The 17,519-nt window shown below is 46.8% G+C and overlaps 1 protein-coding gene across 5 annotated transcripts in view; it reads left to right on the top strand.

The window, feature by feature from the left end:
* MATN2 (matrilin 2) overlaps window positions 1-17,519 on the top strand; it is a 135,753-nt gene that overhangs the window by 111,750 nt on the left and 6,484 nt on the right. For 3 of the 5 annotated variants that reach the window (XR_014309447.1, XR_014309448.1, XM_082722797.1), the window contains 4 exons: window positions 8,942-9,064; window positions 10,499-10,621; window positions 12,853-13,008; window positions 17,078-17,491. Coding sequence is in view for 2 of the 5 variants with exons in the window: in XM_082722797.1 (XP_082578923.1) it covers window positions 8,942-9,064; window positions 10,499-10,621; window positions 12,853-13,008; window positions 17,078-17,491 (816 nt within the window). In the remaining 3 variants the exon portion in view is untranslated. The remainder of the gene's footprint in view (window positions 1-8,941; window positions 9,065-10,498; window positions 10,622-12,852; window positions 13,009-17,077; window positions 17,492-17,519) is intronic. The other 2 variants (XR_014309449.1, XM_082722798.1) reach the window with 1 other exon arrangement.

The raw sequence follows: 17,519 nt of genomic DNA, 5'->3' as shown, positions 1-17,519 counted from the left end.
AACAAGCCCAGGAAGGGAACTGGTGCCTCCAAGCTGGGCCCAAGGGTCAGCGGCACAGTCAGGACCAGAACCTGGGTCCCCTGATTCGGGACCTGGTGCCCAGAGTGAGGTGCCCTCTAAGGGGACGACTCAGCTGAGCCATTTTGGGGGTTGTCTGAGCAAAAGCCATTACAGAGTTAGAGAATGATTAGCTGCTCCTAGTTTTATTATAAGAAACGCCCCAAAATGGTGTAATTCTATCTCCAGGGCCTCATTAACCCGCCTGGCAGGCCACGGTGGCTTTCTCCCTCCGGGGCTGGGCTGGTTTTCACAACCTCCCACGTGGAGCCGCAGACACAGGATTGCCGTCTGTGAGCACCACAGAGGTGCGAGACCACGGAACACATGACCTTGCCGTAGCCATGCCACAGACGTCCGTGACTCACCGGATGAGGAATCTGGATGGAAGCGCTGCTGTCTCCATCAGCGCGCAGGCTCGTGGGATGTGGGTCCTGAACACCCCCGCTTTGTCCTGAAACCTGTAATTATCCTGATCACAGATTGTAGATCCCCTTCAAGACGGGAGCTGAATAGAAGGTGTGGGCCTGCCTCCTTAAGGATGAAAGGAAGCGCATTCTTCTCCTGGAGGGAAATGTGTTTTTCCTGCCTCCTGAGATTTTCATACCTCCTCATCTGTTTTATTTAAGTGATGCTTCTCAGTAGTTTGTCCTAGGAGTCTAGACTCTGGATTTGAGTCTGGACACCTCCTTAAGCTCTCCATCTGTTTGCTCTCATTCTCCACAGATATTGACCCTGAACTTGCAGCGTGCTGGGCACATTGTGCCGGGCACTGAGCCTGCCTTCCTGGGGTGGATACCGGTTCTGTTTCTGCCCTGACAAGCGTTTAAAGTTTCTCAGGGAAGAAGGAAATTAAAAACCTTTCATGTGATGTGAGAAGAAGAGGCACCCCAGGGCCGTGGGGCCGAGGAACCCTCAGCTAGTCTAGAGAAAGTTTCCTGAGAAGGAGATGGCCGATCTGACATCTGGAGATTGAAGGAGTGAGCTAGCCAGAGATGGAGGGTATGATGGACTGAGTGTTGCTCTCTTCCCAAATTCATATGTTGACATCCTAACTCCCACAGGTGATGGTATCAGAAGGTGGGGTTTTGGGGGTGATCAGGTCATGAACATGGGGCTCTCATGAATGGGATTAGTGGCCTAATAGGGGAGATCCCACAGAACCACCCCCATACCTCCCCCAATCCCTTCCACCATGTGAGGGTACAGGGAGAGGTCTCCAGCCTGGAAGAGGGTCCTCACCCAACCATGCCGGCACTCTGATCTCAGATGCCAGCCTCCAGAACCGGAGGCTATAAATTTCTGCTCTTTACAAGCCACCCAGTCTATGGTGTTTTGATATAGGAGCCAGAACAGCCTAAGATAGAAGAGGAAGAGCTTCCCAGGCACAGGAAACAGCATGCAGAAGCCCAGAGAATGAGTGTGCTGAGTGTTGAGTACCGAGTGCTCGAAGGCAGCGGGGGGAGAACGGGACCTGAGGAGCAGGGGGACAGACCACCTCCAGCCTCTAGAGTTACATGATACTGTTTGGAGGCCCAGCCTCCTTTGAGGAAATGATTTGATTCTGTTCTCTGACAATCTTCCAGCCTGAGGAGACTCTGCTGAGCTCCGATGTGCTGTTGGACCAGAAAACACGAAGGTGGTAGATTTGTGGTCTAATCCCAGCTTTGTCCCCAGCACAGCTGACACAGTTCACCTCGGCAGACTCAGAGACCTTGGGAAAGTCACTTCTCCTCTCTGGCCATCCGTTTCCTCAGCTCTAAAATAAAGGGTTGGACCAGTTAATCTCCCAGGCCCTTCCAGCCCCAAGACAAGGCCTGTGAGGTGCTCAGCAAAGTGCTCCAGAAACACTTGCTGAATGGATGTACTCCTTGCTGGGGTACCGACGGTTCTCCCTGGGCTGAAGGTGCCCCATGATGATGACTCAGGAATGGTGGCTCCCTCTGCCTGTTCTGGAAACACTGAAGTACTTTCCCATAGGGGACCATCTGGCTCTGGGAGGAAGCTGACTCCAAGTTGGTTTCCCTCTTGGTTGAAGAGGAAGCAGCTAGAACCTGTGGTCAGGAAGTTGACTGGAGTGCACTTTGGGCGTTTTCTAACTTACCACATGTGGTTCTTTAACTTATGAGTGACCCAGAGCATCCTCGATGGGATTGATAGAAACTGGACATTTTGCTGAGCAGATGTGAAGTGTGCGCTCTGAAAGGCTGGTGTCGGGGAGAGAGTGAGGACCCCCCAGCATCCAGCCTCCACAGGGCTCTCATTTAAAACATCTGCATAGGGCGCCTGAGGGGCTCAGTCATTAAGGCCATGGTCCCAGGGTCCTGGGATCGAGCCCCGCATCGGGCTCCCTGCTCGGCGGGAAGCCTGCTTCTCCCTCTCTTGCTCCCCCTGCTTGTGTTCCCCTGCTCACTGTCTCTCTCTCTGTGTCAAATAAATAAATAAATCTTAAAAAAAAAAAATCTGCACATGCAACTCTCTTTTTTTGGTGAGATTTTATTTACTTATTTGAGAGAGAAAGAGAGCAAGCCTAAGCTGGGAGTGGTGGGGGCAGAGGGACAAGCAGACTCCCTGCTGAGCAGGGAGCCTGACAGGGGGCTTGATCCCAGGGCCCTGAAATCATGACCTGAGCCGAAGTCAGGGGCTCAACCAACTGAGCCACCCAGGTGCCCTTGCCCATGCAACTCTTAATCTTGGGGTCATGAGTTCAAGCCCCACGTTGGGTATAGAGATTACTTAAAAGTAAAATGTTTAATTAAATGATAAAATAAAATCTTAGGGGCACCAGGCTGGCTCAGTCAGCAAAGCATGTGACTCTTGATCTTGGGGTGATGAGTTGAAGTCTCAGGTTGGGTATAGAGATTACTTAAAAATAATTTTTTTTTAAAGTAGGCTCCACATCCAATGCAGGGCTTGAGTTCGTGACTCTGAGATCAAGACCTAAGCTGAGGCCAAGTCAGATGTTTAACTGACTGAGCCACCCAGGTGCACCCCCCCCTAAATAAAGCCTTTAATAAAATAAGAAAAATAAAGGGTGCCTGGGTGGCTCAGATGGTTAGGCATCTGCCTTTGCCTCAGGTTGTGTTCTGGGTCCTGGGATGGAGCCCTGCACTGGGCTCCCTGCTCAGTGGGAGTCTGCTTCCCCCTCTCCCTCTGCCCCTCTCCTACTCATGCTCTCTCTCTGTCTCTCTCAGATGAATAAATAAAATCTTAAAATAAAATAAAATAAAATAAAACATCTGCACAAAACCCCTGGGTGGACGGTCTGGTTACCCTTAAATTTCAGAGTGGGAAACTGAGGAAATGTTTCCTTTTACTCACCAGGTGTTTACAGGGCCTGTGGTGCACCAGGCATTGCACTGGGCAATGGGAGATGCAGGAGGAAAGGGCAGGTGGAGTGAGCGTGTGGTCTCTTGATCAGAGCCCATGCGAGCACAGCCCAGGGAGAGCACAGGTGAAGACCCAAACCAGCAGGTTTGTTCAGTGACAGCAGTGGTATCAGAGGGGCGGATGCCTGCTGCTTTGAGGCCCCGTGTGGGGAGGTCCAGGAAGACCTCAGAAGATGGGGGGGGCAGGGATACTGAGGAAGGAGAGGCAGAGGAGTGGCTGTGCCGACCATGGTGGTGACTGGGCCCTCGGCTTGGTACGGAGGTACGCATTGAACAATGGTGCTCAGAGCTGGGGGAGGGTGGCCCAGAGGACGCTTCAGGGATTCTGTCTTTTCCAAAGACTCTGAGGATCTCAGGCAGAGGACGGAAGTGATGTGAGAAGATGTGCATTTTGAAAAGAGGTCTTAGGACAAGGGGAGGGAATGGATTGGAGGGGGTAAAAGAGTGTGTGGAAACCAGTCAGGAGATGCAGCAGCCCAAGAAAAAGACAGCGGTGTCTGGTTCTTGATGGTGGAGGCGCAGAGTAATCTAGATGCTTGAGAAGGTGTCTGGACACAAGGTCTGGGTCCAGCAACCGCATCTCTCCTCGGGTAGTTTATTGGAATCACCTGTGAGGCTTTCAAGACAGCCAGATGCCCAGGAAGCACCCTAGACCCCTAGAAGCCAGGACTATCTTATACTGGTGTAACCTCGTTAGAGGACAACTTGGAAATGTTTATCAGCTTTTAAATGTTCATACCTTTTAATTGGACATTTTTGCTTCTGGATATTTATCTTTCAGATAGGTCTTCATGTTGTAGGCGAAACCATATACGCAAGAATATCCATTACAATAATGTTTATAATAGTAGGAGACTAGGCACCGCCTAAATGCCTGCCTGAATAAAACACTGGTTAAATGATGGTGCTGGCTTTAAAAGTGATGATGTAGAAGGTCAAAGGTGAGAGAGAGGCAAACTTTTCATTGTAAATCCTTTGCTCCCCATAAGAATTTTTATTTAAATTTTGGCCTATTTTTGACGTAGGTAAGGGGTTGGGGCGCCAGAGTGGCTCAGTCGGTTAATCATCTGACTCTTCATTTGAGCTCAGGTCATGATCTCAGGGTCACGAGATTGCCTCTTCCTTGCCCCGCCTCCTGCCCCCCTGCACCATGTGCACATTCTCTCTAGCTCTCTTAAAAAAAAAAAAAGGAATAAGTAAGGGGTTTACAGGGCTTAAGACTCAAAACAATATGAAAAAATGTACATTAAGAAGCTTTGCTCCTGGGATGCCTGGGTGGCTCAGTTGGTTAAGTGGCTGCCTTCAGCTCAGGTCATGATCCCAGCATCGTGGGATCAAGTCCCACATGGGTCTCCTTGCTCAGCCGTCTCCTTGCCCTTTGCCTCTGCCTGCCACTCTGTCTGCCTGTGCTCACTCTAAGAAACAAATAAATAAAATCTTTAAAAAAAAAAAAAAAAACAAGAAGAAGAAGCTTTGCTCCCCCTCTTGCCCTCCCATCCTATTCCCTACCTCCTTTCCTATCAGTAAGTGGTGGTAGCCAGCCTCCAAGATGGCCACCAGTGATCCTCATCTCATGGTAGTCATACACTTGTATGGACCCCTCCTTCACTGTTGGTCTGTGTGACCGATAGCATATGGAAAGAACCATGGCTTGTCACTTCTCAAATTAAGTTATAAGAGACACTGTGGCTGCCATCTGGAGCCCTCTCAATCATTTCTTGGATCATTGGCTCTCGGGGAAGCCATGTTATAAGTTGCCCTGTGGAGAAGCCCACATGCTGAGGAACTGAAGCCTCCTTCCAGTGAGAAACTGAGTGATGTCGGCCAATAAAGATGTGAGTGAGGGGCGCCGGGGTGGCTCAGTGGGTTAAGCTTCTGCCTTCGGCTCAGGTCATGATCTCAGGGTCCTGGGATTGAGCCCCGCATTGGGCTCCCTGCTCGACAGGGAGCCTGCTTCCCCACCCCTCTCTACCTGCCTCTCTGCCTACTTGTGATCTCTCTTTCAAATAAATAAATAAATAAAATCTAAAAAAAAAACAACCCCCAAACCAAAACAACAACAAAATGACGTGAGTGAGCTCAGAAGCACATCCTTTAGCTCCAGTAGAGCCTTGAGATCACCACAGTCCCTGGTGACAGCGTGACCCCAGATTCATGAGAGACCCCGAGAGAGAACTCCCCAGCTGAGCCTCTCCTGGATTCCAGACCCCTAGAAACTGTGTGAGATAATGAATGTTGTTTTAAGCTACTAGGTTTTGGGGTAACTTGTTACACAGCAACAGATAACTAATACACCATTTTCATTAGTTTATTATTTATCCTTCATGTTTCTTTACGTGAGTAAAAGCAGATACAAGTATATGCTTTTACATACCCACTCCTTTTCTTACCCACACAAAAAATGTTGTACTCTATATACCCCATCCTCTGCCTTTTTTTTTTTTTTCCTTCAATGGTACTTTTTGAAGATTTCAGATCTTTACAGAGAGAACATTCTCATTCTTTTTACAGCTGCTTAATTCCTTGTTGCCGGAAACTTGGGTTGTTTCCCACTTGTCATTATTACAAACAATGCTGCCATGAATAGCTTGAAAGTATATCCCTTCCTGTGGTGCCAGGTACTTGTAGGAGAGAATTCCTGAATTGAGGTTCCTGGGTCAAAGGTCCATTGTGTAACTTTGGTAGATGATGCCAGATACCCCTCCTTAGGGGACATATCCCTTTAATGTGTTTGAATTTTGAACCATTTGCCTGTTCTGCCTTTTAAAATATCTCTGCCGGTGATTCTAATGTTCACATGAGGTGGAGAGCTCACCACAGCTCTACTGTCAACTGATTAGATGCTCTAAGGGGATAAGGAAGGAAAAGATTAAAAACCCAAACTCCACCTGGGCTTTCAAAGCATGCACCCAGTTGGGGCGCCTGGGTGGCCCAGTTGGTTAAGCAGCTGCCTTTGGGTCAGGTCATGATCCTGGGATCCTGGGATCAAGCTCCACGTTGGACTCCCCTCTGAGTAGGTAGCCTGCTTCTCTTTCTCTCCCTCTGCCCCTCCCCCTGCTTGTGCTTGCTCTTTCTCTCTCTCTCTCTCTCAAATAAATAAATATAAAAATCTTAAAAAAAAAAAGCATGCACTCAATAAAATTTCAAACAGCTGCTAATGTGAACGAGCTCTCAGGAGAACTCAGAAACTCTGGGCTGGGAACTGCTGTGATTGTACATAGCCAAGGGTGACGTAGACAGTGGCTTTGGGCTCGGCAGGCTCCTAATGCATCTGGCCAGTGCAGGTGCAGACCACCATGGCTCAGGGTCTGTGTGGCAAGACTTAGCCACTCTTCTCCATGACGGTCTGAGACGGAGCCAGGACAGGCCATGGGGGAAGCTCCAGAAAGAAAGAGTGTCCTGGGTTGGGGGCTGGGGGGAGGGTATCTGTCTGCATTATGGCTTGACAAGGCTGGCCTGAAAGAGTTAGAGCTGTTTCATTATGTTGGAAAATGGAGTATTCTTAATATAAATTCATGGTGAGGGAAAAAATGCTCACCTCCACAGCCAGCCAGCTGTCTGTATTGTGGATCACTCAATTGTATTTTCACTCAACACTATGTGAGGAACGACCCGAAGCCACTGGGGAATGTTCTGCATTAATAATGAGTCTAGATTGTGCCCGGAGAAGTCAGTCATGTTCAGAGCAAACATGACAGGCCAGCTCTGCTTTGACTCTCTTCTGCAGTTATAATTTTAGTTAACATAATATTTTCCCATTGTTCAAAGATTTTGGCAGCACATCTGCCCAAAAGAAGATGGGCAAAATTCCCTTCATGTTTGAAGGCTTACTTTACCATATGGCAGTGCAGTGTATTGGGGGAAAACATGGGATTTATTATCAGAAGATTACATGTTGAGTCTGATGCTATCACTTATTAGCAATTGATCTTGGCGAGCCATTAGCCTTCCCCAGCCCGAGTCTCCCAGTGAGTGAGAATAAGAACAGCTGCCTTGACTGATCGACGGGGCGGTTCTCAGGACTCCCCTCCAAAAAGAAATACTGCAAAAATGCCTTAGAAATAAGTGTATGGTCTGTGCCTGATTGTACAAATGATTATGTACTTTGGAGCCTTGCTTTCATAACTTCAATGTGTATCCATTGTCAAATTCTCCATCTGAATTGATGGCGTTGACTCAGAATTGTGTATTGTTCTTATAAGAAGTCACTTCCCCCGTGGTCTCAGTATCAGGCTTTTAAAATACCAGCTTGGTTTTCACAGGGTCACAAACAGAAGCCACCCCAGCACTGTGGAGGCAAAGCCCTTCTTTTTGCTCCATCCTGCAACCTTGGGCATCCATGCCTCTTCTCTCTTATCCATATGAAGATGGCCTCTGTGAATCAACCCATCAGCAAAGCTTGTAGGCTCTACCTTCAATATACAGCCAACAGTCTGACACTTGTCACCATCCTGATCGGGCCACCCAACTTCCGGGAAGAGGTTTCTCCCAGCTCTCCATGCTCTACCTCACCCACACTGAGTACGCCTTTTATGACAAAGCCAGTTCATGTGACCTCACTGCTCAAAAACCCTCTAGGGACCCTTCCTCAGTCAGATCCCACTGTTGCCCGTGAAGCCCATAGGGTCTGCCCCTTGCTGGCCTTACCGGCCTCGTCCCCTGCCAGGCTCGGTTGCGTGGGTCCCAGCTATCTCTTTGCTCTTCCTGAAATGTGCCACACATTCTCCCACCTCTGCAGTTTGCAAATGCTGTTCCTTGCTGAGGGTGCTGTTCCATCCAAATACCACACACTTACTCGTCTCCTCAGGGCTCTGCTCAGGGGCACTGTATCTGCCTGCAGAATGTGAAATACAAGCCCTCTCCAGCCTGGGCACATTCTCTCTCCCTTCTCCTGCTTTTCTCCACAGCCATTTCCCTGTCTGACATATTTATTTGTTTTATTGTTTGTCTTTCCCCTTCTTCCCTCCCATACCTGCTGCCAACTGTAAGCTTCACAGAAGAGGAAACGGTGTCTTATTCATTGTTAAATCACCAGAACCTAGAAGAGTACCTGACTCAGAGTAGGAACGCATGAAAGAGTTGATGACAGCAGGAGCAGATGAAGAACGGATTACATAAGTGTGACACGTACCTGCGTACATAAGTAGATATTGGATAAGTTGGTATCATGGTTATATGATAGCCAACAAAGATGCACTTATTTTCTAATATTTATAGGCCATGTTATAGCTCTCCTTCTATAAATCATCTTTCATGTGTTTTGTACATTTTTTATAGAAATGATTTTATTTTGTGTACTCTTTATATATGAAGAATTTTTTTGTCCCTAGACATATTTTCTGTTTTGAAATGTGCATCGTGGGATAAGACAGTGTTTTAATTTAAGGTGTCTCAAATATCTTTTAAGATGGAATAAGTTACTAAAAAAAGATTGAATAAGTCAGTAATGTATGAACCATTTCCTTCTGTTTCTCTCACTCCAATTGGATTCCCAGAATTGGACTCCTGTGCCTTGGGGGACCACGGCTGTGAACATTCGTGTGTAAGCAATGAAGACTCTTTTGTGTGCCAGTGCTTTGAAGGGTATATACTCCGCGAAGATGGGAAAACCTGCAGAAGTACGTTTTTTTTTTTAAAAGTTTATTTATTTATTTATTTGACGGAGAGCACAAGTAGGCAGAGAGGCAGGCAGAGAGAGAGGGGGAAGCAGGCTCCCTGCTGAGCAGAGAGCCCGATGCGGGGCTCGATCCCAGGACCCTGGGATCATGACCTGAGCCAAAGGCAGAGGCTTTAACCCACTGAGCCACCCAGGCGCCCCCAGAAGTACGTTTTTACTGGGGTTGTCTCACATGACTGTGTCTGACCTTTGCATGAATTCTGCCATCCTGATCTCTGCTGAATTCAGTTCCCCTCGAAAGCCCCTGCCCCATGACTATTAAATATAAGGTGGGGTCCTGGGTGGAATTAGAAAAATGACATCAGGTTAAAAACTAAGGACATGTAAAAAAAAAAAAAAAACCATGGACTTTAGTTGGTTTTAATGGATCAGTATGGGTCCACTAATTATAACAAATGTATCACATTAATATAAGTTACTAATTGGGTCTGGGGTTTATAGGAACGCTATGCTATCTTCTCCAATTTCCGTAAATCTTAAACTTTTCTAAAAAATAAAGCCTGTTAAAAGAAAACAAATAAATGAACAGATGAGAAAAGCCATGGCTAGAGGTACAACTGAAGCTGTTCATTTATGCCCTATGGCCAGAAACAAGATTCTAGCAGCTTCTAGCCCTGCCCTTTATTAGCTGGGCAAGTTGTTTCACCTCTCTGACCCTCTGTTTTTCTTTAATAATATTATCGTGTTGTTGCTGGGAGCACAAATCTCTTGTAGAGACCCACCTTATGATGAATCCATATTTATGTGTCAGAAAGCAAAGCCTCTTAGATGGGGCCAAGATACATCTCTGTTTCATCAAAGGGGAGTGCGTTACCCTGAGCAAATGATTTTCATCCCTATCAGTCATCTTTTCCTCAAGCTTCTCAGAGCACTTGCAAAGAGCAACTTGTGCTGACACGTTTCAAGAAAAGATAGGTAATTGGAATTATGACTCTCATAGTTCACAGACAGGAAAGGTATGGGTCCAAGTGGTTAAGTGATTCTCCAAAGCTATAGGTCAGGGACAAAGCCAAAATTAGATTTCAATGCCAGTCTAAATTGAGGTTTAATCTTCAAAGTTACCGCATCAGACCCACAGTGCTTCCTATTGCTTTCAGAAACTGCCTCTGCAGAAAGCCAATGATTGATTGCATTTAATGGGATATTGAAGTGGTGCTGGTGAGGGATGGGGCGGGGGGTTGATAGTGAGGAAGTTGGAAGAGTTTACCTAAATTAGACCCACTGAACTTCATCCTCAATTTTACTTTCTTCCCATGGATCACTGAGCTCCCGTGGGTGTGGGGTCTGGCAGCTGAGATGAGTGAATCCTCCAAGGGGAAGCCCAGGGGAAAATTTATGTTGGTGAAATTGATTTGACTTGCTCTGCTGTCCTCAGGGAAGGACGTCTGCCAAGCAGTAGACCATGGCTGTGAGCACATTTGTGTGAACAATAATGAGTCGTACTTCTGCAAGTGCCGGGAAGGATTCAGGCTGGCTGAGGATGGGAAGCGTTGCCGAAGTAAGTTGCCTCCAGGTTGAGATGACTTCGTCCATCGGCGGGACTCGGACACTTAGATAACTTCATTCCGTATTTAAAATCTTCCCCCTGTTGTTACAAGTTCCTGCCTTGGGTGCTCTGAGAGTGTTTGCTAGTGACCCATGCAGGAGACCCTTAGTTCTTCAGGACTTTCTCAGTCAAGGTCACGAGTTGTCAGGCTCTTTGCGTCTCTCCGTTTTCTCCTAGTTGCTGGCCCTTGCACAACCATTGTGTGGATGTCCAGAGCCTCCCACAGAGCCTGGCTAATCTTGGACAGAATTAGAATCTCTGCCAGCAATTACTATGAGGATCAAAGGATAATTACAGTGCTTTTTCTTCTTGAAAGACCTTATAAGTAAGGGTAGAGGGTGGGAGAGAGACTAAGGGATTTTTCTGTGGGTTTTATTTATTCTTTTTTGCTATTGTTTGCCTCTGTAGGTCTGTCTGAGAGAATTCTGAGAGTTTACTTAGAAGGTGCATTAGGTTTCCTGGAGAAACAGAACCCATAGGGGTGTGTGTGTGTGTGTGTGTGTGTGTGTGTGTGCATGCACGCATGTGTCTATTTATAGAGATAGTCATGGAGATAGGGGCAGATGGACAGGGAGAAAATCTGTAGGGCAGGCCAGCAGTCTGGAGACCCAGGAAGAGCTGATGTGGCAGTTCTCATCCAAAGGCATTCTGGAAGCAGGATCCCTTCTTCCTTGGGGTGGTGGTGGGGGATTCAGTCTGATTCGCTCTGAAGGCCTCCAAGTGTTGGATGAGGCCAGCTCTATGGAGTGTGCTCTCCTTCACTCAAAGTCTAATGACTGAAATGTTAACTCATCTAAAAAATAGCTTCACAGCAGCATCTAGATTGGTGTTTGACCAAAGAGGTGGGCACCATAGCCTAGGCAAGGTGATACATAAAATTAACCATCACAGCGCCCCAAAAAAGAGACAGATGGGACACATGAGCTTGGTGAAGTGGGCACTAGAAGAGCCCAGGGCAAGGATTTTTCCCCACTGGAAGATTCTGAGCTATTAGTCCCTATTTGGGCGTTGGGCAGGGGGTGTTGGTTTTGAAATTGTATTTGCTTTTGTTGACACTCTGCTCTAGTGGGCAGGATGGCTCTTTTTTAGTTAAGGCAAAATCAGTTCATTTGCTTTTCAGGTTGATTTTGGGGCAATACCTCAGAGACTCCTTTGAGATAACTTGGGACTCCCACATGTCAACAAAGCTGGCTTGAGTGGAGCTCACTGTCCTCATTCCTCCACCAGGACGAGAGGCTCCTATCTTTAGTGAGATGTTCTGTTTGAACAACTGAGTTCCAGGATGCTGGCGGGACCCTGGCCTAACGCTGCAGATCTGCCTGCACAGCCCTGTTTTACCGTCACACTACAGCATTCCCTCAGTGGAGGTCATGCCTGCCGTTCTGCCCATTGTGTCTGCCCCAGCGGAATGTTCATGATTTTATTTCTGTGAACGCACATGTACACATGGGTGCCATTTATCCACACAATGTATTTTTTTGCTCAGCAAATTGAGCTATTGTACACCAGGCACAACCTCTGCAATTTGATTACTAGACCAATTGCCACCCTTTCCACTTCTAGGGGGATCTGTAGTTACCAATCCCAACTTTATAGGAAGCTTCTCCTTTGAGGGAGCTAATGACAGAAGAGAGCCGTAGGCTTTCATGTGATGGGGGAGGGGCATGTGATGGGAGACGCGTGTCTCAGCTCTGCCATCAACTTCCTGCATGGCCTCAGGTGGCTCCGTGACATGTTTTGAGTTTCTTCATGTATACACTGGGTATAATTATTCCTGTTTTCGTCTTCTCACAGCATATTGTTAAGATTGGAGGGCTGTAACTACTCTGAAGCATTTAAAGTACCTCACACATGAGAAATGTCTGTTAATTGAAACTGGAGTGTTTGGGACATCTATGGGAAAAAAATCAGTAGCTTGGGAAAATCAAACCCCAAAGCAACATCAAATAATTCTAGAAATTAATAAGAAATACCCAATCATCCATCTCACCACTCAGGCTTGTGGAGGCTGGGGCTTTCTGAGAGGAGTTTCTCCTTTCCCATGCCCCATCCTGAGTATTAGAATGAAAAAAAAAGGGGCATATTATAAAAGAAAGTTTAAACAGAGATGGGTTTTTTAAAAAATGGATTAATTCCTTGATCTGTCCTGACATGACCACTCAGTCCGGCTCATCCCTGCACAGATGGAGTTGCTCATCTCCCCGTGTTTCCCTCAGGGAAGGATATCTGCAAGTCGACCTACCATGGCTGCGAACACATTTGTGTTAATAGTGGCAACTCCTACATCTGCAAATGCTCAGAGGGATTTGTTCTAGCTGAGGATGGAAGACGGTGCAAGAGTAAGTGATCTGAACTGGGCTTTCTGCTTGAATTTGGCTTGGGAGCAATCGCTCTTTGGAGTATTTTCAGGAAACAAATCCCTCACCTCTGCTTCTCCCTTCATGGAGCTTAACTGAGGCACCTGTGGAAAAACTTTGTTTGAGTTGACTGTAAGTTCATTATGTGCCAAAAGGCTGGAGTGATCTTAGAATGAATAAGCATAGCTGGAATGAGAGAGGCAAAATTTGTCCTCTGGGGAATTACATTCAGTCTGAGCATTGCATTTTAGGAAAAGAGAGATCTATGTTTAAACACTTAAAAAAAAAAATGCCTTCCAAAGTAGCAGGAAAAAAAATCTTAAGTAAATTATTTTGTAATCTCAGAGTAGAGAAGAACTTTCTAGGGGCGCCTGGGTGGCTCAGTGGGTTAAAGCCTCTGCCTTCAGTTCGGGTCATGATCCCAGGGTCCTGGGATCGAGCCCCACGTCGGGCTCTCTGCTCTGCAGGGAGCCTGCTTCCTCCTCTCTCTCTCTCTCTGCCTGCCTCTCTGCCTACTTGTGATCTCTGTCAAATAAATAAATAAAATCTTTAAAAAAAAGAAGACCTTTCTAAACATGACATGAAACATAAAAACCATTTTTACTTTTATGTTTTTAAGATTTTACTTATCTGTCAGCTAGAGAGGGAGTACAAGTGGGGGAGCGGCAGGCAGAGGGAGAAGCAGGCTCCCCACTGAGCAAGGATCCTGATGCGGGACTCAGTCCCAGGACCCCAGGATCATGACCTGAGCCAAAGACAGATGCTTAACTGAGCCACCCAGGCATCCCAAAAACCATTTTTTTAAGGATTTTATTTATTATTTATTTGACAGACAACAGATCATAAGTAGGCAGAGAGGCAGGCGATGGGGGGTGGGAAGCAGGCTCCCTGCTAAGCAGAGAGACCAATGCAGGGCTCGATCCCAGGACCCTGGGATCATGACCTGAGCCGAAGGCAGAGGCTTAACCCACTGAGCCACCCAGGCGCCCCCCACAAAACCATTTTTAAAAAAGAGAAAATGTCTACTAGGAGATTAAAGCTATGATATCTTTTTTAAAAACCTATTATCAGAGATCAAAAAGGTTGATTATTCCTTAGGTTGACAAAGGTGTATTGTAATAGACAATACATTTATTACTAGGTGTCTGAATCAGTACAGCCTTGAGGAAGGCAGTTGGGCAATTTTAAAAGGCAATTCCACTTCTGTTTGTATTATCTAAATATATAGATACACACACATACTTACATACACACACATACATACATACATATATCCTTTTGTAATGTTTAAATTCTGTTCCATGTGCATGCATTATTTTTTAGAAAAAAAAATATTTAAAGAAAAAGGACAATGACAAGCAGGATTTAAGAATTTCAGCACAATGTCAAATGAAAAATAAAGGAAGAAACTGAGGATCTTTGTAGAAAAAGACTCGAGGTACCATTCAAATACCAAAGTGACAGTCACCTCATTGGTGATTTATAGGACAGCGCTGGGGAAGGAGAGAACAGTGGGGAGAAACTGCAGCTCAGCATGAGGACAAAGACACTTTCAGGGAAGCTGTGTGATTAGTTAAGATCATGAACTTCGGGTCAGACTGACCTGGACTTCAACCCCTGTTCACACTACCTGTGTGATCTTGGACAAATTATTTCCCTTCTCCGAGTCTCAGTTTCTTCATCTATAATCTGAGGACAATGCCTCACAGAATCTTCATGAGGATTAAAGGAGATTGTGTATTTACAGGTGCTTAGCCCAGTGCTGGCACATTACCAACCACTCGCCAAACAGTAGCTCTTGTATCGAGCAGCAGCAGACATGTCCAGAGACAGGGCTTTAACGGGGAGGTGATGAGCTCTCCATCAGGAGAGGTGTTCAAGGCCAGGCTGAATGGCTACTGCGGAAGGATGTTATAAGGATATAAATAACAAGAGGGCAGCACTAATGACCTTCAAAGGTCTTGTCCAGCCCTGAAATGGGGGACCTCTTTGAAAATGAAGTTCCGGAGGCAAATCACAGCCCCACTTGCAGTCTCCTTGACTTAACCACGAAAAGAAAATGCCCAAGTACGGTTGGACAGCCCTCTGCAAACAAGTAGCCCCTCAAGGAAGCTGTCATTCTTCCTGGTCTGGGAGCAGAAGTCTGGTCCTTCTGGCCCTGAAGTTCTTCCACTCCCTCCAGCATCCTTCTTTCCTGGAGAAGCCTTTTGTGCCTCTCTCTCTGCATAGAGGCTGCAAGGACTGATTTTGTTCTGTAAGAAAAGAGTGTGGGGGGAAGAGAGGGAAACAGACCTACTGCTGGAAAATTATTCCAGTATTTCTGCAGGCTGCTGGAGGGTCATGTGTGTGCTGCCCGAGTCTTAAATTTTTATTCTTTTGATTCAAGAACAGGCTGTGAATGTAAATGAAGAGGAGACTTGGCTTTTTCCTCTTTTGCTAATAAACAATCAATAAGTTGAGTAACAGGAACAAGCACTTAATGGGGTAAGAGAAGAATTCAACCCCCAACAACACATACACACACACACACACACACACACACACACACACACACGCATTAGCATATCATTTGCTTTTGTGTGTCCTTACTTGCTTGTATTATTGTGCTCCACTTTCCAAAACCAGACAACTGCTTGATACAGAAAAGAGAACGTTATATTGCGTACCGTAGACCGTTGGAAATGAGATCATTCATCTGGGATCTGTAAATTCTTTTATGCAGCCCTAAATAACAAAAAGTCTGCCCACACCCAGATTGCCTAAGTATTCACGCGGGCTTTCCTGTCAGCCGTCCAAGTTGCCTGAAGAGCTTCCGTATAGAGAATTCCCAGTGAAGGGGCGCCTGGGTGGCTCAGTCATTAAGTGTCTGCCTTTGGCTCAGGTCATGATCCCAGGGTCCTGGAATGGAGCCCCGCACTGGGCTCCCTGCTCATTGGAGAGTCTTTTTCTCCCTCTCCTGCTCCGCCTACTTATGTTCCCTCACTCACTGTGTCTCTCGCTGTCAAACAAATACATTTAAGAAATCTTAAAAAAAAAAAATTTCCCAGCGATGATTCATTTCTAAGTTTGAATGGGTCAGTGGGGTGTTTACAGGTACGTCACCCAAAGGTCACCACCTCCTTCACTTACTCCGTCCACAAGCATTTGCTGAACAACTATTGTGTGCCAGGTATGGGGGGAAAGAAGCTGGCAGAGCAGAGAGAAGGACACATAACCAGGTAGCTGGTGGGCGGTACGGAGGGCTAACCGACTCTGCGGGGCTGGAAGCTACAGCATGTCAGGGATTTTGCCTCAGTCCCTATTGTCTTCCTGTCGTGTCCACTGCCTGGTGTGAAGCAGGTGCTCAAGAAGCCAGTTTTTGTCAAATAAATTAGTAGTTGTTAGGAAGACACAGAGTAACAAATATCAGCTCAGTGACTAGGAAATTTCGCTGGAAGGAAGAGATGACGGATTTAAGAATTTAAGAATTTCCTTGTCGGCCGTCTGTCAGAATGCCAGCCTTGGGGGGATGTCACCCTCCTGGAGGGAAGTTGTAGGAATCTTTTGTGCTGTCAGACCCTACAGTGTACTCTACCCACAGCCCCTCCCAGACTTGGCTGTCAGTGACCCAGAGTACAGTGTGGGCCTGGTTTCTCTGACAGTTTGTACCTCTGTCGTGTGATTTTGCTTGTGAAGAATATTCTTTCAATCAATTTAACAATGGGGCACCTGGGTAGCTCAGTGGTTAAAGCCCCTGCATGGGGCTCTCTGCTCAGCAGGGAGCCTGCTTCCTCCTCTCTCTCTCTGCCTTCCTCTCTGCCTACTTGTGATCTCTGTCTGTCAAATAAATAAATACAATCTTAAAAAAAAAAAATTTAACAAGCCACCGGGAAGGCAAATGGGAAAATTACCGTGGATTGTGACTCTCTGAGCCCCTTCTGTCCATCCTGTGTCTGATCTGAGGAACCCAGGGGGCTTTCCAAAGGGGTCCTGCCTCCTGAAGCATGCTTGTCTCCTACTCCAAGTGCGTTTTGACCACTTGGCCATCTCGACTGTCCTTTCCTTCCTGTAGGATGCACTGAAGGCCCAATTGACCTGGTCTTTGTGATCGATGGATCCAAGAGCCTCGGAGAAGAGAATTTTGAGATTGTGAAGCAGTTTGTCACCGGCATCATAGATTCTCTGGAGGTGTCCCCGAAAGCCGCGCGAGTGGGGCTGCTCCAGTATTCCACGCAGGTCCGCACAGAGTTTACCCTGAGGAGCTTCAAGTCGGCCAAGGACATGAAGAAAGCCGTGGCCCACATGAAATACATGGGCAAGGGCTCCATGACGGGGCTGGCTCTGAAACACATGTTTGAGAGAAGTTTTACCCAAGTGGAAGGGGCCAGACCTCTCTCCACACGGGTGCCCAGAGTGGCCATCGTGTTCACGGATGGACGGGCTCAGGATGACGTCTCAGAGTGGGCCAGTAAAGCCCAGGCCAACGGTAATAAGGGGTAGAGGTGTGGTGCACG

The sequence above is a fragment of the Mustela nivalis genome, assembly GCF_964662115.1.
Source record: "Mustela nivalis genome assembly, chromosome: 2".
In the NCBI taxonomy this organism is placed as follows: Eukaryota; Metazoa; Chordata; class Mammalia; order Carnivora; family Mustelidae; genus Mustela; species Mustela nivalis.
This window is presented reverse-complemented; position numbering and strand designations above follow the sequence as displayed.